The sequence below is a fragment of the Mustela putorius genome, unplaced genomic scaffold (assembly GCF_011764305.1).
Source record: "Mustela putorius furo isolate JIRA1106 unplaced genomic scaffold, ASM1176430v1.1 tig00003909_pilon_pilon_pilon, whole genome shotgun sequence".
Classification (NCBI taxonomy): domain Eukaryota; kingdom Metazoa; phylum Chordata; class Mammalia; order Carnivora; family Mustelidae; genus Mustela; species Mustela putorius.
In genome coordinates, this window is record NW_025422057.1 from 27,064,703 (window position 1) to 27,089,179 (window position 24,477).

Here is a 24,477-nt window from a genome sequence, read left to right on the forward strand (position 1 = left end):
CACATACATATATTCCCTACCTCTGTCCAGTGAGAGAACCTGGGAGCAGTGACACCCCAATAGCAATAAGCACACCAAACACCCAGATCTTAGCTTCTAAATATCATTCTCTACTGAGAATGGTTCAGTGGGTTAAGCTTCTGCCTTTGGCTCACTTGGGTCATGATCTCAGGGTCCTGGGATCGAGTCCTGCACTGGACTCTCTGCTCAGCAGGGAGCCTGCTTCACCCTCTCTCCGCCTGCCTCTCTGCCTACTTGTGATCTCTGTGTGTCAAATAAATAAATAAACTCTTTAAAAAACTTTTTTTAGGGGCGCCTGGGTGGCTCAGTGGGTTGGGCCGCTGCCTTCGGCTCAGGTCATGATCTCAGGGTCTTGGGATCGAGTCCCGCATCCAGCTCTCTGCTCAGCGGGGAGCCTGCTTCCTCCTCTCCCTCCGCCTGCCTCTCTGCCTACTTGTGATCTCTCTCTGTCAAATAAATAAATAAAATCTTAAAAAAAAAAAAAAAAACTTTTTTTAAATGTTTAAAAAAAGATGAAGCAGCTTCAAAGTACTTTTCAAGGGGTGCCTGGGTAGCTCAGTGGGTTAAAGCCTCTGCCTTTGGCTCAGGTCATGATCCCAGGGTCCTGGGATCGAGCCCTGCATCTGGCTCTCCGCTCAGGGGGGAGCCTGCTTCCTCCTCTCTCTGCCTGCCTCTCTGCCTACTTGGGATCTCTGTGTGTCAAATAAATAAATAAAATCTTTAAAATTAAAAAAAAAGAGAAAGAAAGTACTGACCAAAGAGGGAACAATTTAAGCATCAAAATAAATGACAGTATTGGATTATAGCCCATCAAATAAAACAGGAATTCATAAGCCCATTCTATTATTACAGATTGAAAGTCTGATGGAGAATAGGATAGTTACCTGGTTTCAAAGAACCTTTCCATAAAATATTTATTACAAAAATAACATATTTTAAAAGAATAAACTGGCAGATACCACCTTAATCAAGTAAACAAAACTGTAAGACAAATAAAAAAATCACGTGTCACCTAATAGGAGGCAAGGAGTAAAACTACAGCACCACTTCTGTGGTACTTCTGCCAAAAATACATAACCTGGATCCAATCACGAGGAAGAATCAGATAAACCCAAACTGAGGGACCATTCTACAAAATGGCCTATAATGCTCAAAAGTGCCATAGTCACAAGAGTCAAAGAAAAATTAATGAACTGTTCTACCCTGAAGGAGACTAAAGAGACATGACAACTAAATTCAATGCATGATTCTGGGTTAGATCCTTTTGCTACAAAGAACATTACTGGAACAACTGGCAAAATCTAAATGGGGTCTGGGGTTAGATATGTTATTGTACTGTATGTCAATTTCTGAATTTTGAAGGTAGTATTATTGTTATGTAGAATGTGGTCTATTTGTAGAAAATACACACTGAAGCATTTGGTGATTTGACAACTTATACTCAAATGATTCAGGAAAAAATATCATTTGTGTTTTACCTGGAACTCTTCTGTAATTCTGAGATTAATTCAGAGTAAAATGTTAAGAGAAAGAGAAAGGACTGCACTGGTGGTTACCAAACATTAAAAATAAAGATACTGATATTTTGTGTGTGTGTGTTTGTGTGTGTGTGTGTTTATCAATATACACACTCCAATTAGGTGTAACTATTTTCTCTTGAGAAAGATTATTAGTTTTCCATGGCTGCTGTAACAAATTAACAAATATTTAGTGGCTTAAAAGAACATAAATTATTATTTTATAGTTCTGTAGTTCAGAAGTCTGAAATTGTTCTCACTGAAACAAAAATCAAGGTTGTTGGTGGGACTGCATTCTATTCTGGAGGCTCTAACGTGTCCTTTCGAGCTTCTAGAGGATTCTCACATTCCTTAGCTCATATCTCTTCTCCCATTTTCAAAGACACCAACAGTGGACTGAGCTCTCACATGGCATCACTCTGACCTTTTCTGCCTTCCTCTTACACCTTGAGGGTCTCTTGTGATTAACACTGACTGGGCCCAACACAAATAATCCAGGATAAACTCTCTATTTTAAAGTGAGCTGATTAGCAACCTTGATTCTATCTGCTACCTTAATTCCCCATGTAATATAACAAATTCACTGGTACTTGGGATTGGTGGGGCAGAAGGTGCTTGCTTACTCTCCCTATCCCAAAGAGTTTCTTTTATTCTGAGATTATATCCTTGCTACTTTTGTGGCATTAGAGAGCTCTTTTACAAAATGATGACATCAATTGCAATCATTCTTTTAAAACTATTTGTATATAGAGGGAAAAAACCTTGTTAATCCTGTGAATACTATGTAAGTAGTACAAAACCTTGTGACATTTTTTACTGATTTCTCAAATGAAATTCTGAAACAAAACATTTCTGTTCCTACAAAGACACCGTATCCTTGATGAAAGATTTGTATTTTTCAGAATATAAGGAACAAATCAATTTATTTTAAAAAGGCAGACAATCCAATTAAAAAAAGTGACCAAGACTTAAATTGACACCTCACAATAGAGTACATTTAAAGAGCTAATACAGGTCATGATCTCAGTCAGGGTTGTAAAATAAGAGCCCCACATCTGGCTGTGGAGTCTGCTTAGGATTCTCTTTCCCTCTTCCTCCCTCCACTCCACCTCGTCCCACTCTCAAATAAATAAATAGCCAATAAACCCAAAAAGGTGCTTGATTACAATGGTCACTAAGGAAATGCAAATTAAAGCAGCAAGACAGTACGATTCATCTACTAGTCTGGCTAAACTGAAAAAGGCAGACAGTATCAAGTGAGTGTTAAAACAACATGCAGCAACTGGAGCTCCCACATGCTGCTGCAGGAAGTGTAAAATGGGAAAGTGATTATTCATAACAGCACAATTCACAGTAGCCAAAAACTGGAAATAACCCAAATGTCCATCAACAACAGAACGGCTAGGGGCGCCTGGGTGGCTCAGTGGGTTAAAGCCTTTGTCTTCAGCTCAGATCATGATCCCAGGGTCCTGGGATCGAGCCCCGCATCTGGCTCTCTGCTCAGCAGGGAGCCTACTTCCCTTCCTCTCTCTCTGCCTGCCTCTCTACCTACTTGTGATCTCTCTCTGTCAAATAAATAAATAAAACCTCAAAAAAATAAAAACAATAGAATGGCTAAAAATATTAAATATATTCACACATTGGAATACTACATAGCAACGAGAATGAACATAACTACACCCAACAAAACAACCTGAATGTATCATCCCACAAACAATGTAGAACAAAAGAAGCCAGACACTGAAGTATGTATGCTGGAATGATTCCATATACGAGGCTAAATACAAATAAAACTAACCTACAGATATTAGATAATGTTTACACAGAAATGATCACTAGGTGAAATTTTAATGAGCTATATACTTAGACTTGTACACCTTTTTGTATAATTGCTTCTCTAAAAGGCTTACATAGATAGATATATCCACAAAGTACACCAGAATATTATTTTTCCATACAAACTGGATTCAGTCCAAACTCCCCAGTCCTCACTCTTTCTTTTCTTTCTTGTCTGTTATGCCCCCCTATGTTCATGTTGTACCTGACTACTCAACCCATGCCTGCCGATCTCTTGATCTTCTGGCCTCTACCCAAACTACTCCCTCTTCCTGAAAGTGCCCACCTCAAAAACAAGTCTATCAAAACCTATCTATTCTACAAAATCCAGTATGAAACTTTCTTCTTCCACAAAGTGTCCAAAGATCTCTCCAGTTAAAACTAATTTCCCTTCTGTTAACTTCTACAGCACTTCTGCCTCTATTCTGGCACTTACTGGTATGACTTAAAAAATATTATAAATTCCTATCTTCTCAATAGATTGTGAAGTTCTAGAAGAGACAGTTTTATTTAATTTTGTATCTTCATCACCTCCTGCTCCCATAACCACCCCTCCACATATAACACAATGTTTTGCGACTCAGTTTATGTTCACATTTTTATCAAATCACGTTACATGCCAATTATCATGGCCTCATTTTCAGCTGTCAACCCAGTGATTTTGCCAAGTAATATTTAAAAGGAAAATGCAGTGCTCCAGCACAATCTAGAACATACAGTCCTAAATTTCCAATGAAAACCTTGGATACATATAGGAGTTTAATGGTATAAGTTATCAATTAACATATTATACATGGCAATTTATAATTTTAAATGAGCTGAGGGGCAGGTGGGTGGCTCAGTTGGTTAAGCAACTGCCTTTGGCTCGGGTCATGATCCTGGGGTCCTGGGATAGAGTCCTGTACCAGCTCACTGCTCAGTGGGGAGCCTGCTTCTCCCTCTCCCTCTGCTGTTCCCCCTGCTTGTACTCTCTCTCTATCAAATAAATAAATAAAATCTTTTTAAAAAATAAATAACTAAAATAAAATAAACTCAGAAGGGTAAAAAAAGAGAACCTATTCAAGTAGGTAAGACTAACAATTGCCCATTTTCCAGTTAAGAAAATGAGCTTGGGGGCGCCTGGGCGGCACAGTAGGTTAAGCCTCTGCCTTCGGCTCAGGTCATGATCTCGGGGTCCTGGGATCAAGCCCCATATCGGGCTTTCTGCTCAGCAAGAAGCCTGCTTTCCCTTCTCTCTCTGCCTGCTTCTCTGCCTACCTCTGATCTCTCTGTGTGTTAAATAAATAAATAAATTTTTTTTTAAAAAAAGAAGAAAAAGAAGATGAGCTTGGCTACACTGCAATCCATGATCAAACGAAGGTCTTCATTTGGGGTACTTATTTTATAAATATATGCACTCAGTATACTAAATTTAAATTTTTCTGACTAAAAACAATACATACTCACTGTAGAAAATCTAGAAAACTTAAAAGAATTCAAAGAAAAGAAAAATCACCCTAAGTAATGTTATTGTGTTTACTAGCACATTTTCAAATGCCGTTAAATATTTTGAAATATTACCCATAATCTAACAAATAACCACATTAATAGATTAGTGTTGATGTGTTAGTTCCTGAGTACAAGGATTTGTGCATCTGTGTTCCAAAAGTATTATCCGTGTGCTATATAATTCCTGGATGTCTGTTTCTGTGACTTTTCAGTGAAAGCCTGACTGTCCCACACATCTGAAAATATCAGTACCATACCTTTGCAGCCTCAAATTTAGGTGCAGAGAAGGGATTTAAGAGCTCTACAACTACCAAGGGAGTTGTTAGAGCATTATGTATGACCTTGATTCAAATTCTGTTATAGTTCAAATTCTGTTACAAATGTCATTGGAATGACATTAACTTTATCCTTCACAAGGACAGAAGAATAGCTTGTAATATTGATGAACTTTTCAGGGCATCACTGTGGATTAATGTCAAGAATCTAATTGTTTCTTTACAGCTTTTTAAAAAATTTTACATAACATGATGCAAGGCTACCTGCTATATTAAATAGTGATTTTAAAAGTATCCAACCCAAGGGTGTTGTTCACTAACCAAAGTCAGAAACACTAGTCAGGACAGCACAACAATGAGCAGAATGAAAGCACAACAGCTGCCACAGTAAGCATTTCATTGTTCTATAAATCAAGTATACTAGACTATATTATAGACAACTGTTACTGTAGTACATTATTATACAAATTACTCCCTCCCCACATGCCTTCTATGGGCAGAGTATACTTTCCTGTCCTTTGACTCTGGGCTTGCCCATGTGACTTGCTTTGGTTAATGGAATACTGACAGGTGTGACAGGACCAATGACTGAAAGGTACGTGAATAACTGGACTTGCTCCCTTGTGCCTTTGCTGTATAGTTTTAACAGCTTTGCCTGATTAAGCCACCATTCCTTTAGTCTGAGTTCCAGAATATCATATGTAACAGTGAACAGTCAAGTCCAGAGTCACCCAACTAAGTCCAGTCTATACCATCCAAAATGCAGCAAATCCACATATTCATGAGAATTAATGTTTATCATTGTATGCCACAATACTGTGTGGGTTTTATTACCTAGCAACAGCTGACTGATACAATGACACTCTGACAACTATAAAGACTTACTCCATTTCCTCAATAATTCAAATGATTAGAAAATCTACATGTAAGTCTGGACAAGTAACTCTTCTACTCCAGCCACCATGTGACTTGCAAAGAAATATGCCACCATAGTCCATTGTTTCTCTGCTCTTCAAGGATTAAATATAATGTAAGTCAGGGTACTGGGTCAGACTGCATGGGTTTGATGTCAGACTCCTTACTCCTGACTTTGTACAAATTACTTATTCTCTCTGGAATCAATATCCTTGTCTGAAAATGGGAGTAACAATAGTACTGAATCTACTATTGGGAGGATTAGATAAAATAATACATGTAAAGGATTTTTTTTAAAGATTTTATTTATTTATTTGACAGAGAGAGATTACAAGTAGGCAGAGAGGCAGGCAGAGAGAGAGAGGAGGAAGCAGGCTCCCTGCTGAGCAGAGAGTCCGATGCGGGACTCGATCCCAGGACTCTGAGATCATGACCTGAGCCGAAGGCAGCAGCTTAACCCACTGAGCCACCCAGGCGCCCAATACATGTAAAGGATTTAGGGGCAAAAAAAAACAAAAGGATTTAGGGGCACCAGGCTGACTCAGTCACAAGAACATGCATCACCTGATCTCAGGGGTCATGAGTTTGAAGCCCACACTGAATGTAGAGATTAAAAAAGGAAAGAAACTTAAAAAAAAAAAAAAAGAATTCAGAATAGCACCTAGTAAACACTAAATAAATGGGAGCTGTTATCTACTCATGGCTAACTATATTTTAAAAAATAAAAAAAACACAACTCTCCCACTTCTACGGTGGTTAGCCCATTATTGACAGAGCCAGGTCTGGTAAGATCACAAGCTAAGAAGGGAAGTAAATCCTGAAGGGAGAGCCAAATCTCAGGAAGGACCAAGACCTTAGGAGGAAATTTCAACTCAGAAGGTTCATCTTAGGCAGGAAGAAATTGTCTCAGGGTTCTGTGGCTTTTGCTCCCTTACTTCCCATTCCCATCCTGGCCATATATGAAGGCAATCCAAGAACTATGATGGCAGTGATCTGGAGAACAAATCACAGTCTTAAGTCAACATTACTCTCCGTATTTAATCCACTTGTTATCTCTGAGCCTTCTCCGTAAAATGTTCTACCTCTGTCTCAATCAGGCTTTGGGAAAGTAAGGGGAATTATCTAGAGAGTCCCAAAGTACAAGGTGAATCTTGTGGAATACTAATACTAACACAAAATAGTAAGATCCAGTGAAACTTTTCCATATTTTTCCCCCCTCCTCTATTTCCAATTTACAGATGCTGGTGAAACAATCAGTTTTCTTTATAGTGAACAACTTGTTAAACATTAGTAAATATTTTCTGTTTCATCCTCTATGAATATTATTCACACTTACAAAGCACTTTCTGTGCTATATTAAAATACTGCTAGAAAATAGATAGGATTTGGGGTGCCTAGGTGGCTCAGTCAGTTAAGTGTCTGCCTTCAGCTCAGGTTATGATCTGGGATTCTGGGATCCAGCCACGCCCCACCCCCAGTCAAGCTCCAGGCTCAGTCAGACTCCAGGCTCAGCAGGGAGCCAGTTTTCCTGACTCCCTCTGCCCTTCCCCCCATCACTCAAGAGCGTGCTCTCAAATAAATAAAATCTTCCAAAAAAAAAGATGTAATTTTAAAATACTTCAATAGCACAAAGATTTTTTTTCTTTCTTCATGCTCTTTTTTACTATAATGCCATTTACCATAAAATAATTTTCTCTATACATGATCAAGATCTTACATATTGTCCCATCTCCCTTTGGCAAGGGAAAAAAATTCACATCTGCTTCCTTTCTTTCAGGATTTAAACACTACACAAATAATATAGAATAATAAGTGGTTTCTTTTGAAATTTCACTTTCTAAATTAGCAATAAAAAAATTTCTGACAATCATTCAAAGCAGAATTTTCTCTTCATCTAATAATTCACTTCAAATAATATGTACATCTATTACAAAAATAAATTTTAAAAATTAGCACAAAGAATTATCACTAATTCATAATTTCATACCTTAATACCTATATAAGAATATCCAGAAAAGAAACTGAAGGCTAATTTAAATTGAGAACAGGTAAGAGATACACAGAAACTCCGACAACTTAAACCAAGAGCTAGTTTCAAATGTTCACCCAACCAGCCGGTAATCAATCTCACTGACTCAAAGAAAGTGAAAAATCTGAATATTTATTTTAAAATGCAATTTCTCACTTTTAGATATACACATTTCTCAAGCAAGTAAGAAAAGTTACTGAAGCATATTAATTCACCCAGTATTATTTCTGCAGTGACAGTATTAAGGCAAGTCATGCAGGAGATCACCTTAAGAAGTAAACCTCAAAAGAGAGATGCTTCCAAAGTAAACCCAATGTTGTTATTCACAAATTTGGCTAATCCCATTTGTATTTTTGGCATGAACACCCAACTACAATAGCATCCCTGGTAGCCAGTCTCAAAAGGGCATGGCCTCCAGCAATTTCCCTCTCTGTGCCTGTGTCCTTCCTCTTGTCTACAGGTAGAGATTTTTTCCCCTCCCTCTGACTCTGGGCTGGCCTCAACGGTCTTACGCCAAAAGTGACATTCCCAGACTTCCAATCCAAGGATGCAAGAGAACTGGCTGAATGTCTTCTACTTCCTGTCTCTTAGAATGCTTCTTCTCAGAATCCAGCCACTCAGCTTAAGTGAATCCAAAGGCCATGTGGAGAATTGAGGGGGTGGGGGTGGGGGGGTCACATAAAGGAGGAATGAAGGCCATTAGGACTAACTGAACTCTTAGCCAGTGGTCTGCTACATGAGTGCAGCCATTTTAAACATTCCAGCTATGTATACCAGCACCCCAGCCAACACCATCAGTCAACCACAAATTTGAGAGAAATAATAAACTGTTTAAACTACTAAATTGTACGGTGGTCTGCTACACTGCAAGTCACCTTTTATACTGTCTCATTTATCTATCAATTCTATAAAAAATTATTTTATATGCCCTAAAATTATTTCATCCAAGTTTCAAATGTTTCCCCAGATCCAATATTCTGTGATTTTTTTATCCTGTTTGTTTTAAAAAATAAACTTCTAATTCATCCTTCTATCCCCCAAATGTGTTTTTTTAATATCTGCTTATAAAATGGTGCCTACATTCCCTCAATCATTTTCATTTCTCTTCTCAGATCTTCTTCCAGTTTCTCTTTATCTTTTCTGAATTATAATTTTGTTGACCAAGGAAATATTAGTTAAGAAAGGGGCTTGAGGACCTGCTAAAGCTAAATGAGATATTAGCATACAGTTACTTAATGTGAACTACTGCTCTAATATCATTTGTTTCTAGAAGTTAAACATTCTGCCTATTTCTCATAAGTATCCAAGGGTAAACTTTAAATCTAGACTATATGTGAACTATGGTCAACTATGAATTAACAGTTTTAGTAATAAGATTTTATTGTAAAATTCCTAATCAAAGCACCACATGAATGTTATAATAAGCAAAATTCATGAAAGACAGTATCTATTCCATATTCACATTTGAAATAAATTTTACATTTTCTTAAACCATGGAAATCAGGGCATCTATACAAAAACTGCCATTCATAATTTAAAACTGGGGAAAGGGATAAGGCCAAAACAAAGCCAAATACTATACGAAAATCCCAATTTGATTTAAAGGATCATTCCTCCCTGTGTACTGTGCACTAATTACTTGGTACAAGTCCAAATAAAATAACTTCCTATCTCAAAACTGAGTAAAGACATATGTTATAGCAGGGTAAATGGGGCCAAAGTCAAGTTGTAACTTACTCAGATTCATAGTAAGACTGTTAACTGAGCTGAAAAATATGAAATCTCCATTCTCTGCTTCAGTTATTAAGGTGTCCTTCGTGGTGACCCTCTTCTAGTTGGTCTTTTTCTCAAGCAGTAGCCAAAATAACAAGCAAGGTCAAAAATCAAAATTACTAAAATCAAAGAAAAAATTGGTTTCTTCCTATAGAAAGTGACTCAACATTTAATAATGTGTAGTGCCCTAAAAGCTGCAAACTACTACATGGCCATCTCCAGGTCACTTTAACTCAATCAGGAGACCATTATGAAACATTAACTCACTGGTACAAAGTGGAGATCAAGTAGCTGAGAATGTTCCTAGGCTGAAGTCTAATGGGGAGTAAAGAAGATGATCTCATAATGCCTCTTTATGATCTATAAATCACATTATTCCATAAATTTGACACAAGTATCAAGATTAGGACTTAGTCAACCTCTAAGTAAAAAAACAAAAATAAGCAGCTGCTAATTTTCTGACTTAAATCGAGAAGCTGTCATACAAGTTATTTAGCATAGAGATTATTCCATGTAAAATAATGTAAAATATCAAGCAACTTCTTCTTACTCCTAAAGTCCAAAAAAATTTAATATTTTAGAATTTCAACACTGGCAGAAACTCAAGAACCTTCTTCAAATCTAATGGGATTTTGTTAATGATACATTCAAACTTAAGATGTCTTTGAAAGCACGATACAAAATAAATGAAGTTTTAGTAAATATGACCAGTCTCTGAACACATTCTTTTAAGTGGGGCAGTTTAAAGCAAAATTCCAATTAGAATAATGCCCATGTTTATTTAGATTTGTTTTGGCAAAGCAATTTTGTCAAGCAAAAACAAAATAACAACTATCAAAGAAATGAGATTTGGAGTGCCAGGTTACAATTACTTCTGAAAAAGTAAAACTCCACTGCAAATAATATCAATATCCCTAAAGCCACCTGTTAAAATAGCAGTCTAGGCATTCCATCATTCTTTAGCTGTAACCACAAAGTCTGGTTTTACACCTAGGATATACAAGAAGCATCAGATTAAAAGCATCAAATATCAGCCTACACAAATTTGCCAAACAAGCTAGCAAAAGAAAAGCAGATACAAAGTTAACTAGGCTCCAAAGGATTTAAATACACCCAACAAATTCCAATCCAAGTTCATACTGCGGCTTCAACCTAAAACTGGTAAATTACCACCAATTCTGACATTTCCTATTCCCCACTACTTAGATCTCCCCTTATCTCCTGAATTTCCCCACGGATCTTATCACTTCTTAGGAGTCTTGCAATGGTAATCTCCATGGCCTTTCCTTTCTAAGAAAGTGATAGCACCAAGCCCCCATATTTTATTTTCTTTACTATTTAGCACTATCTTTTGTTTTACCCTATGAGGTATTTTTTCCCCAAGCTCCTGTACCATGTTTTCCTGACAGATCAACCTCTTGGTTTTTATCACCTCACTTCGTCCTCACTACAATATTTACCCTCTCTTTTCAAAGCAGAGTATGTATCCCTTTTCTGACATTTGTAATTCTGGCTTACCGTCAACACCCCCTTCCTTCTCTAGAGACTATCACCATAGTCCTAGGTCTCCTTAACCTCCTAAGTAAGGTCTCTACCTTTTCCAGAGTTTGTCAACATTAGTTCGGCCAAACTGGGATTGTACCCTGAAGGCAAAGGCTATCTCCTCTCCTCCCCACCCCACCCCCACATTCTACAAAACTACAAGTCTCCCACCTGCCCAGCGTTTCTCTCCCCCACCCTTAGATCCCATCTGCATCCCGCCTAGCCCGTCACACCCCCCCGCCCCCACCCTATACCTCTCCTTCCACTATCCTGCGCTCCCCTTCCCCACTCCTGAACGCACCTCCTCTACGGGGCCTTACCCGTAACCCTGACACCGAGAAGGCCCCGCCAGCAACCTCACCGCGTCTCTCCTCTCGGCTTCCTCGGCTCTTCAGTAACTGTCCCCACGCCCCGGCTTTCCCTCCAGGGCTCCGCGCGCCGCCCAGAGCCCCCTCCCCGATAAAGCTCCCGCTGTCACTTGGCCTCTCATCCACAAGATGGCGGAGCTGTTGCCCCCACCCCCGAGTCCTCTCCGCAACCCCCTCCCTCCTCCCTAGAGCTCCCGTCCCGTCCCTTCAGCTGCCCCTGCCGCCGGCCTCGGCCCAGGATCCCGCTGCCCCCTCCTCCGGCGGGCGGTCGGCCCAGGCCCGAGCCTCCGCGACGTCGCCAACGCCACCACCTCCACCGCACCCCGGCCTGCGCCTTCTCCTCACCATAAACTTGAGCGCTTTTTCCTGCAGCACCGCCTCGGCTGGGTCCATAATCACAGGGGCCACTGGGTCTGCACTCCGCCGGGGCCGCCCCCTTGGTGCCAGGCCGCAGCCAACGCAGCGCCCGGATCCGCCTCCTCTGCCTTCCCCCCGCCCTCTCTTACCTCTCAGGCACCGGCAGGGGGCCAGGGAGGACCCGCTGTTCCGTGCACATGCGTGAGCCCGCTGGCTCACGGGATTTGTAGTGCTGGAGTTTCCGGCGGCAAAAAGTGAGGCCTCGACGCGAACCGCAATTCCCGCGGTTCACTGCGGCACGGTCGCGGTGGCCGAAAGCCAAATCTAGACAACTCGCCATCAAGTAGAGAAAATCGGCTGATGGGAATCGTAGTTTGCAGCCTCTACGGATGGGAAACGGGAGGAGGCACGGGTGTCTCCGTGGTTACCGCGCGACGCCAGTGGCTGCTTGCCTGGCATTTGATAGCAAGATGGCGACCATTGCCTCACCTGTAGCCCAAATACTGGAAAAAACTGTGAGAGGACTCAGAGGTCCGGGCAGCACCTCACAGACCAATGCAGAATTTCAGGATCCTTCTAAACTTTCACTCCCACACTCTCCTGAGGACCTTATTATCCCCCCACAAGAAGTCAGGGCCAAAGAGAACTTACCTAAGGAAATTCTTGGGTGTTTAGTGCTCAGAAGACATGGATGGTACTGCTAACCCTGGGACTGAAGCCTTGCACTAAGGGCCTTCAGTGATGGGATACAACGGCCATCCAGCATATAAAGCTTGTAAGTATTCAGTTTGGCCTTGAAAGAGACAGTACGATTTTATTTTGGAGATTGGGACTGCCCTAACTCTCTCAACACCAGGGTTGGGCTAAAAGTGATAGGCTAGTACAGAATATCCAAACTGATAAAATAAGTGAATTAGGAAAATGCCTTTTCACTTACAGGAACATTTTCTGTTGTAAACTTTTTTTTTCCGTTGTAAACTCTTTCATTCATGTTCAACGAACAGTTAGATCATGACTGTATCCAGACATCATCCTAAGAAATGGGGATTCACTGGTGAGCAGGATAGACCCAGTCTTGTGGAGCTCACATTCCTAGTATGTTGAGATTTTGTTCTAGTCAACTCTATATCCACAGAACTCAGCATACATAATACATAATGGGCTTTCACTTAATAAAAAGTTTTATTCTTGATTTTTATTTTTTTTTTAATTTTATTTATTTATCAGAGAGAGGGGAAGAGAGAGAGCACAGGCAGACAGAATGGCAGGCAGAGGCAGAGGGAGAAGCAGGCTCCCTGCTGAGCAAAGAGCCCGATATGGGACTCGATCCCAGGACGCTGGGATCATGACCTGAGCTGAAGGCAGCTGCTTTACCAACTGAGCCACCCAGGTGTCCCTATTCTTGATTTTTAAAAAGTTCTACACAAGTGCAAAATGGAGAAGATTTCAAAGTCATATACACGAAAACTACAAATTTTCATAGGATAAAGTGGTATGTAACACAGTAGCCAAATATGCTAAAGGAGTTCTAGGCAGCTTGAAGGGTAGTGTCTGGGGAATAGAGATTGTTTGGTCTTTGTTTCGAAGCAGTCAGACCACCCCTGGAATACTTTGTTCAGTTATGGGCACCATGTCCGACAGACGTGGTATGCAGGAGCATAGCCAAAGCCAGGATGACCACAGGAGAAAATACTGTTGGATGCTTACTCCAAGAAAAAGAGCACTTAGAAATAACATGACAACTAAATTCAAGTGTTTGAAAGTATTGGAAGGCATTTGTAGATAGTATATGACAATAATTCCAGCTATCACTTTATTAGCTCTTTGTTTCAGGCATGTACTAGGAATTTTATATTCATAATCTCTAATATGGGATGCCTGGGTGACTCAGTCAGTTAAGCCTCTGCCTTTGGCTCAGGTCATCATCCTGGGGTCCTGGGAATTAGCCCCTGCTCAGCAGGGAACTGGCTCCTCCCTCTGCTCTCCCCTCTGCTTGTGCTCTCTCTTTCTCTCTCTCTCTCTCTCTTCTTCTCTCTCAAATACATGAATAAGATCTGTTTGAAAATTTTACATAATCTCTAATATGCATAACAATCTCTAATATTCATAGTAACTCTGTAAAATAGGCATTATTATCCCTAATTTACAGAAGAGACTGATAGAAGATAAATATCTTGCACAAGTCATACAGCAAATTACATTGTCAGAATTCTAACCCAAGTCTGCTTGACTCCAAGGCCTGTGCTATTTTCACTGAGCCACAGTTCAGTGGCCTAGGACAGACTCAAAGTTTTCTAGTAATCAGAGCTTCTGGCAAAGGAATGAGCCACCCATTCCTGAAAACATAGAAGCAAGATAACTACTGTCAAGTAATGTCTGGAGGGCTTCAGTTTGGGTGGGAGGGTAAAACCTTTTAAACCCTAAGACTCTGTTTTTTTGAGAGGTCATTCATTTGACTTTGTTATCCATAGAGGAGTATGAAACTACTACTGGCTAAGGCCAGCAGTCAGTGACAGTCCTCACTTTGTCCAGCAACGTAGAGGTAAGGATTAGTAAAATTAAGTTCAAGGAGTTCTTGTTTGAAAACAGAATCAGCTAGATAGTTCATATGGGTATGGATTGGAAGTGAGCTGGCAGGGACTAGAGACAGAAAGCGTAAATCCTCTTTTTTGAAAATAGACTGCTTATGGTCCAACTGAGAAATCCAAGTATAAACTGCCTTGGTTTTGAAGCCTCTCCTATCCAGCATAGCTTAGGAATGTTCATTGGACTGGATGTTAAGAAGTCTGGTTCTAGCCCATCCTTTCTCCAGCTAATTGGTTCACTGGACAATTAGCTAAACCTCTCTGGTCCTCTCTGTTGTCATCTGGAAAACAAAAATCTCTGCCAACTCTAAAATGGATGCACTTATGAGCCTGTGACAGGGCAGATGCTCAAGGAGAACACCTTGAATCACTAGAACCTTTTAAAGCTTCATTTTACTGAAAAATTGGATTTCCAATATGAGAAATCACAGCTACTACTGGACTTAAATGATCCCAACTTCCTGGTTTAAGACCTCAGAGTATTCTTTGACTCATTCTTGTCTATTAGTGTCTGTATTCAGCCAGTAATCTATCAAAATGTCTCTTCTGTCCTCTACCTCCAATACTAGTCTGTTCCCGACTATCACCTTTTTTTTTTTTTTTTTGCCTACTTCTCTATATTTACTTCCAATCCAGTTCTGTGACTCCAGGCTCTCATTCCACCACTTGTGACACTTTTTTAAAAATATTTTATTTATTTATTTATTTGACAAAAAGTGAGAGGCTGCATAAGTAGGCAGAGCGGTAGACAGAGGGAGAGGGAGAAGCAGGGTCTGTGCTGAGCAGAGAGCCCGATGTGGGGCTCGATCCCATGACTCTGGGATTATGACCTGAGCCGAAGGCAGGTATGCTTAACTGACTGAGCCACCCAGGTGCCCTTAATACTGTCTTTTAGATTTCACTTGCATCACAGTTCTTCCCTACTCAGTCTTTGTCTCTCCCATCTCCATTATCTTTATTTAAATTCCTTATCCCGCTTTTCAGAACTTCACAACCTTACTCAGTCCCCTCTCCAACCTTACTTCCCACTTTGCATTGGTATGTCCCTCGGCTCCAATCAGACATTCCTCTTACACACCTGCTCAGCATACTCCTGCCCCCGGGGCCTTAGCTTACTGTATTCATTTCTGACTTCTAGAAGTTTTCCCTTTCTCCCTCTTTCCTATTCATTTTTCAAGGTCCGATTTAAATCTTTAAAAAAAAAAAAAGTTGTCTAAGGTCACCTGAATGGTTCAACTGATTAAGCACCAGACTCTTGATACCGGCTCAGGTCTTAATCTCAGGGCTGTGAGTTCAAGCCCCACATTGGGTGTAGAACTTACTTTAAAAAAAATAGTTGTCTAATTAATTATTCACTTTTAGTACATAGCTTGTTCCCCTTTCCCTTCCCCCATAGACAATTTTTGCCTTTTTGTTTGTATGGTTCTTGCAAAATAGTTATTCATGTGTTTCAATTTTAATTCTATTAAATATTGTTTATATATCTCATTGTATATAATATGTGTAATACTGTCATTTTTAAAGATTTTTTTTTTATTGATTTGACAGAGAGAGAGAGAGCAATCACAGAGATCACAGAGAGGCAGGTAGAGGGAGAGGGGGAAGCAGGCTCCCTACTGAGCAGAGAGCCTGATGTGGGGCTCGATCTGAGGACCCTGAGATCATGACCTGAGCTGAAGGCAGAGGCTTAACCCACTGAGCCACCCAGGCGCCCCTGTAGTACTATTTTTTATATCACATTATGTTTCATACTTTTTTCACCGGGTGCCTATAGGTTTTTTTGTTGGGGAGGTTGCCTATGGTTTTAAAATCCATTCATGTTACTATGCATACATCTAACCTGTTGCTTCTAAACACTGCATAGTAGCTTAATGATGTGTTTGCCCCATGTTACTTGTCCACTCTCCTAGCAAAGCCTACAGTTCCCAGTCACCCCCAATAGTGCTGCAGCAATCAGCCTCCTACATACCCCCTGAGTAAGTGTATCTGTGGGAATACATATCTAAGATCACACTTGCTGGCTCATAGGCTATTAAGGACCCTGAACTGGACATGTAGTGCCAAACTGAAGAACAGAAAGACCAGAACAGTCTACACTTCCAGCATACTATTCCATTGCACTCGGCATCATCCAGCTTTCTATTTTTTTTTTATTATTATTTGCCAGCCTATACATTTACCTTCTTTAAGAAGGCCCACAAGGGGGGGGTTGCCTCTTGATTTTGGCTCAGTCATGATCTCAAGGTCATGAGATCAAGCCCTGCAGTGGCTCTGTGCTGGATGTGGAGTCTGCTCAAGATTCTTTCTCTCCCTCTGTCCTTCCCATACCTTCATGCTCCCTCTCTTGGAAAGAAAAAAAAAAGGCAAGCAAGCAAGCCCAAAAGGATTATGCCCTTCTTTAAGCACACTGCTCTGCTCTTTTAATCTTTATCCCCGTAATGTGTGATTGTAACACATAGCCGGCTCAAGCCAGAAATAATCCATGTATGCCTTCGCTTTTTTTCTCATTCCATCACATTCCCTTCTACTATACCCAATGGGGGTCTCAGCCCTGATTGCACTTAAGAGTCATGTGAGGGGCGGGGTGCCTGGGTGGCTCAGTTGAATGTCTGACTCTTAATCTCACCTGAGGGACTTTGTTTGTTTGTTTGTTTATAAGTAGGCTGTACATCCACTGTAGAGCCTAGTGCAGCGCTTGAACTCACAATCCTGAGCTTAAGACCTGTGCTGAGGGGCACCTGGGTGGTTCAGCTGAGGAAGCCTCTGACTCCTGACTTCAGCTCACGTCACGATCCCAGGGTCGTGAGATTGAGCCCCATGTAGGGCTCCATGCTCAGTGCAGAGCCTGCTTGAGTTTCTCTCCCTCTCTCTCCATCCTTCCTCTCCCCTCACTCATGCACACATTCTCTCTCTCTCTCTCTCTCTCTCTCTCAAATTAATTAATTAATTAAATCTTTTGATAAATGATCTGAGCTGAGATCAAGAGTCAGCCATTTAACCAACTGAGTCATCCAGTCTCCCCAAGCTGCTGAGGGGCTTTAAAACAAATATTAATGCTGAAGCTCTGCTCCCCAGGTACCTTGGCAATGGTAATTGCAAAAGGTCCCCAGGGTAGTTCTAATCTGTAGCCAGATTTGAGAGCACTGCCTTGGAGTTTAGACACCCAGTGCCTTCTTGCTGACCTCTGGCTACTGAGAGTCCCCCTCCATTCCTAACTTGTCTTCAAAACTCTAGAATTCCTTCTCCTCCCACCCTGGGTCAAGACATCCAGTAAAGGTGGGAAAGATTACTTGTATTTCAATTGGCAGGAAAGACCCTGTTTTAGTTGTGGGCCAAAGAACTTCTCCCTTCCCCTTACTTCCTTGTTCTCATAAAAGGCCAGGAGTCAATGACTTCTGAGTTTGTTGACCCTCATTGGGGTTCTATATTCTTATACTTAAGTAAAAGGAGTCACTATTACAAGTGATCCAGGGTTGGGTCCCTCCACAACTGTTATCACTGTCACAGTCCTAAGTTATCCTTATCTAGACAGAACAATCAGTCCCCTTCATGGCAGTTCTGAGGAGTGGAGATGGCGTGGGAATGTGCTGGTCCCACGGGAAAGTGTTCCAGGCAAAGGTAACTGCATTTTTGATGGTGCATTCTGAGAATCAGAACAGGTCCAGGTGACTTTGGGGGAAGAGTGGGACTAGATGAGACTGCAGAGGACAACAGCATCAGGCTCTCTAGGCAAGCATATTCTGGTCAGATGAACCAGCTCACAACCTTTCAAACTGAGGTCATAACCTATGCCCTACCAGCTATAAAATTTTTGACTTTCACCCCAGTTTATAGGTCACATTAAGGAATTTAGAATTTATCCTGAGGGCTTTAAGAAACTCCTGAAAAATTTTAAGCAGGGCTATAGCATGGTCACATTGGTATGTTTAGAAAATCATTTATGACTGGAAGCTGGGAAAAGGATGATAAAATTGCTGAAATCCTCCTGGGAGAGATGATGGAGGCCTGATGAAGGAGATGACGAGAACAGAAAGAAGTAAATAGATTCCAGAGATATTGAGGAGAGAGAGAATCTATTGGACTTGGTGATAGATTGGATATGTCATGGACAATGTCAAAGGGATGTGTCAAAGATGACTTCTAGGTATCTGGCCGAGGAAACAGGATGAATGAGGAGTGCCATAATTTGAGACAAGGAACACAATAGAAGGAACGGGGGGGGGGGGTAGGAGGATAATCAGTTCTTTTTTGGACATATTTGCTTTAAGGTGCCAGCAAGACTAACAGGCGGAGTCAGATGTTGAGGAAGCAGCTGAATATTTGGGACGGAAACTGGAGAAAGAGGCCTGGGCTGCAGATCGGGATCTTCAGCATATACCAGTAATTGCAGCAACCCCCCCACCTCCATCCCTGGTAGGATGACCTCACCTAGAGCAAGTGTAAGCAGTATCAAGAGCAGTAGGTCCAGGGCAGAGACCTGCAGAACCTCGAGGTTTGCAGGATGTGCAGAAGAGAAGTTAGACAAAAAGCCCAGGAAGCCACCAGAGAGGTAGAAGGGAAAACCAGCAAGTGTGGCTCTCATTGGTGAGGGGCAGTTACCATACAGCTGTGAACGGAGTGGCTCTCAAGGAAAGGAGTGAAGAGATAGCATAATGGTTAGAGGTAGAAGCTCAGGGTCTAGAGACCATGTTCATTGTTTTATTTAAAAGAAGGGGGATGGGGCGCCTGGGTGGCTCAGTGGGTTAAGCCTCTGCCTTCGGCTCAGGTCATGATCTCGGGGTCCTGGGATAGAGCCCCGAGTCGGGCTCTCTGCTCTGCGGGGAGCCTGCTTCCTACTCTCTCTCTGACTGCCTCTCTCCCTACTTGTGATCTCTCTGTCAAATAAATAAAATCTTTTTAAAAATTTAAATAAATAAATAAAAGAAGGGGGACTTTAGTTCAAAGGAAACTGAACAGGTATGACAACTAAATGCAGTGACTCATCCCCAATTGGGCCATCGAGGAACACACACACATACACAGACACGCAGACACACGGAAGAGAAAACAGCTGTACAAGACACTAGTGGGCCAGTCAGGGAAAACAGAATGTAGGCTGTATATTAGATAATAGTATTATATGAATATTAAATTTCCTGGGTGTGAGAATTTTATTGTGAAAATCAGAAAATGTCCCGGTCCTTAGGATATATGCTAAAGTATTGAGAGTGAAATGTTATGATGTCTCCAACTAAACCTCAAGTGGTTTAGGGAAAAAGAAGCACATGCAGGCGTGTGGGTGTGTATGTGTGTGTGTGTGGAGAGAGAGAGAGAGAGAGGGAGGGATGGAGGGAGAGAACTAAAGCAAATGTGGCAAAAAGTAACTTATGAATCTAGGTGAAGGGTTATGGGTTTTCACTGTACTCTTCTTGCAACTTTCCTAAAGGTTTGAAATTTTCCAAAATAGAAACTTAGGCATAAAAGGGGCACCTGGGTGGCTCAGTCAGTTTAGCATCCGACTCTTGATTTCGCACACAGAACTGGAAACTGCTTAAGATTCTCTCTCTCTCCTCCTCTCCCTCTCCCCCTCAGCCACTCACACATGCATGCAACCACCCTCTGTCTCTAAAAAAAAAATAATAATAAAATGAAAACTTAGGGAATAGAAAGAAGTGAGACTTGAGCATATTTAACTGCTGATGAAAAGGATCCATTAGAAAGAAAGGTTGAAGGTAAAAGACAAAGAGACGGGATAATGATGGAGCTAGGTCCTGAGCAGATAAGACAGAATAAGATTAATCGGGATGGAGGGATTAGCCTCCTGTGACAGAAAGGAAGGAGGAGAGTATGTGTGCAAAATCAGGTTTGGTATGGAGCTATAGGAGAAAGATTAAGGAATTCCCCTTCTGATGGGTGTTTAAAAAGGCAGCTTGGGGTGCCTGGATGGCTCAGTGGGTTAAGCCTCTGTCTTCGGCTCGGGTCATGATCTCAGGGTCCTAGGATCAAGCCCCGCATCGGGCTCTCTGCTTGGCAGGGAGTCTGCTCCCCCACTCCACCCCGCCCCCACTGCCTGCCTCTCTGTCTACTTGTGATCTGTCAAATAAAGAAATAAATAAAATATTTTTTTAAAAAAGGCAACTAGCAATCTTTGCCACGTAAAGAAATGAGCTTTTTGCATTTTCTACTCTTCTAGATTTTGTTATCCCCTTTCTTTCATTCATTAGCACAATCAAAAAGTAGCTTGTCTTAGATTAGATGAATGCTGCCCTAGACCAGGGGTTCTCAGTTGGGGGCAATGTTGTTCCCTAGAGGTCATTTAACAATATTTGTGCTCCAAGCCTGTGCAGCAGGAGGTTGCTTTGGAGGACACAGGATATCTGACTCTTTTCAAGGATACAATCTAGAAGTCCAATAAAACAGTTCTGCTGTATCTCATCAACTGTGTGACTTTGGGCAAGTTACCTGACACCCCATTACTCAGTCAGTAAAATGGGGACCATAATAGTTCCTATCTCATTGGGCTGCCCTGAGCATTCACAGAAAGTCCTTAGAACATTACCTGGCAGGACTCCTGGATGACTCAGTCATTAAACGTCTACCTTCGGCTTGAGTTGTGGTTCCAGGGTCTTGGGATCTAGCCCCACATCGGGCTTCCTGCCCAGCAGGAAGCTTGCTTCTTTCTCCCCCACTCCCCTTGCTTGTGCTCCCTCTTGCACTGTGCCTCTGTCAAATAAATGATTAAAAATCTTAAAAAAAAAAAAGGAATATTACCTGCCAATAATATGTACTCAATAACTGTTAGCAACTAATAAGTCTAAATTTCATATAATGTGCTTATACAGTACAATCAAGATGGGCTTGATTTACTTGTACCTTCTCCTTCCCAAACAATTTAGGTTAAAACCATTACATAGGGCAGAACAAGGTTGATGTCTATGCTGAGAGATAGTCTGGCATGGGGTGCTAGAGCCCCAGTGGTGTGGTGAGGGCATCTATGTGGAAGAAGCCTAGCATCAGGGATGGAAGATTGGCTACACACACACACACACACACACACACACACACACACATATTCATTTCTAGTTCTGCCCAGTGAGAGGGCCTCGGAGCAGCAGTACCCAATTACAATGAGTATAATGAGTACATGTAGCATCCAGATCTTAGCTTCTAAATGCCATTCTCCACTAAAACAAATCAATACTCCTTGGAGAAATGGCTGATTCCAGGGCTAGGACAAGGAAAGTACAAGATAAGCCCAGAACATTTCGTGCCAGAACACAAGGAAGTGCTCAAAGAATCACGGAGATATGTCAAAAGGACACATCGTTTCACAGTATTCCCTCCCCTAAATACTTAACGATTTGAAAAAGAAAAAGGCAAGTTCACAGTGGGGAAGCCTGGCAGATGAAACTTCGATCAAGTGATCTAAGTGAACCTCAGAACAGGGCAAATTGCAATTGTGTGCCCCAGACAGAATGCAATGAGAAGAAAACAGATGTGGTGGTTACCTGTAATTCCAATAATTCTTGCCTCCTGGTCTTCACATCCCTCCTGTACTGAATAGAGCTGATTTGTGTAGCCAGTAAGGTATTCCAGAAATGAGGGTGACTCCCAAGGCTAGGTAAAAAGCTCTTGTGTTTTCACCTTACTGACTTGATGCCCTTGCTCTGGGGGAAATAAACTGCCATCTTGTGAGGACCCTCAAGCAGCCCTGTAGAGAGGTCCACATGGAAGGAACCGAAGCCTCCTTTTTTTTTTTTTTAATATTTTATTTATTTATTTGACAGAGAGAGAGCAAGGAGAGGCAGGTGGAGTGGGAGAGGGAGAAGCAGGCCCCCTACTGAGCAGGGAGCCCAATTTGGGGCTTGAGCCCAGGACCTGAGCTGAAAGCAGCTACTTAACCCACTGAGCCACCCAGGTGCTCCAGAACTGAAGCCTTCTGCCAAGAGTCAGCACCAAATAGCTAACAACATGAGTGAGCCATCATGGAGAGGATCCAGTAGCCCCAGTTAAGCCTTCAGATGACTACAACCCCAGCCAACATCTTGACTCCAACATCATGAGACAGTAGATGAAGACTCAGTTAGAGCCGTTCCTAAATTCCTGACCCACATAAGATAATGTTTGTTGTTCTAAGCTCTTGAGTATGGGGGCTACTTGTTATGTAGCAGTATCCAACAATGGAGACTCTCCCATAGATAGTGCAATGCCAGCACCTAAATACACACATAGTATCTCATTTATTAATAGCAGTATCCAAATCAGAAACCCTGTCTTAAAGGGACAACAAGTATTCACTTCAGTTATAAAGAGATACTTTATATATTTGCTGCATATTTTTCTCAGTTCAGGAGTTCATCAGCCTTTTGTACAGACACAGCTGTCTTTCCCATGATGTCTTTGCTTAGATCTGTTAGACATTGACCAACAGTATTTACCACAATTGATTTTGCAGGATTCAGCTGAAGTTTATACAAGCAGATTTCTACTTCACCAGCCTTTGTCCAGATCCCATCACCACTATTCCTTCAGCATGATGATTTCCTTTATCTGGCTGCTGTCATTTTGCAAACATTTACACTATCAAAAGCTATTTTTCAATTGATTCCTCCTCCTGCCACCCCTGCCCCCCAAAATGTCATTTGAGAAAAAAAAAGTGATCAGGGCCAGGATCAGTTCTATCAGTGAATATTAAACCCTCCCTCCATCTTTATCACTCTGTAGATAGATAAGAGGTGGACCCTGCCTTCAAGAAGTTTTCTCTTTTGTAAAAGAAACACAACATAAAATTATAGACTAGCCAGGGCTCTCTTAGTAACGTATGGGCCTGTATCCATCAGGGTCCTGGCACATGTAAACTTGATTAATTTGAGGAGGGTTTAATTAAGGGCCTTGGTTTCCCAAGGTATGAACAGTATTTAGGGATAGTGTACTGCAACACCAAGGACTCTATCACTCTTAGGTCTGAAGGGATGAGGGGAGGGGGTGGTTACCAAAATACTAAGAAGCTAGCTTTGGGGTAGGGACCATTGCCAATAGCTATGGCCTTCACAAGGGGATGTAGCCCTCCCTGTGACTCAACAAAGAAGGATATGGAATGATTCATATCTTAGCATCACTCTCTTCCCACCCTCTAATCTTCTTATATCTCCTGTTGGTCCAACAGGAGCAAGAGGGCAAGATGCAATTCATGGAGGTTGTTTCCCAGGGTCCACAGCAGGGTGGGAAAGGATGGAGAAGGTCTCTAGAAGGAAGGGCAAATGGAAGATCTCCACATGAGACTACTTTAGGGGTGGATGAGATCTAGGATCTGGACAGGAAATGATCGAGGATCAATTAGGGAAGCCCTAGGAAAAAATCCAGAGGGACTTTCAGCTGGAAGGAACTTCCACATGGGGCACATCATAAGTAGGCCGACAGAGAATAGCCCAGATGGTCAGGCTGTGAGCCTCAGAGAGATCTGGGAGCATACTCGCACAGAAGGTAGGGGAAAGGCAGAACTGTGATGTCAGGAAATTGCCCCTTAAATGAACTACAGTCTCCTCCACTTATGAAGAGACCATTTTTGAAGGGAATAGTTCTGAAGAAGGGTAGGAATGTTGGGGAGGGTGCAAGGACAGCTCTACGAGAAGGTCTGGCCTCCCTATCCCAGAATTTGTGTCTTCTTGGGGTTCTCCCACAATCTTCTCTTCCACTGCGCCTGGATCCTAGGAGTCCTTTTGTCACCAGCCCAAATGCAAATAAAACCCATCTGACTTGGTTTGTCCTTTCCACAGCTGTAAGAGGCTGACA

General features: G+C 41.7%; 1 protein-coding gene across 10 annotated transcripts in view; it reads right to left on the bottom strand.

The window, feature by feature from the left end:
- Positions 1–12,405, bottom strand: part of BTRC (beta-transducin repeat containing E3 ubiquitin protein ligase) — a 183,297-nt gene extending 170,892 nt beyond the window's left edge. For 2 of the 10 annotated variants that reach the window (XM_013054612.2, XM_013054611.2), the window contains exon 1: positions 12,110–12,293. In XM_013054612.2, coding sequence (XP_012910066.1) covers positions 12,110–12,157 — 48 coding nt within the window. In that variant the 5' untranslated portion in view covers positions 12,158–12,293. Of the gene's footprint in view, positions 1–9,818; positions 10,264–11,697; positions 11,717–11,757; positions 12,051–12,109 lie in introns of those variants that run through there. The other 8 variants (XM_013054613.2, XM_004749449.3, XM_013054614.2 and 5 more) reach the window with 8 other exon arrangements.
- Positions 12,406–24,477: the final 12,072 nt, after the last annotated feature.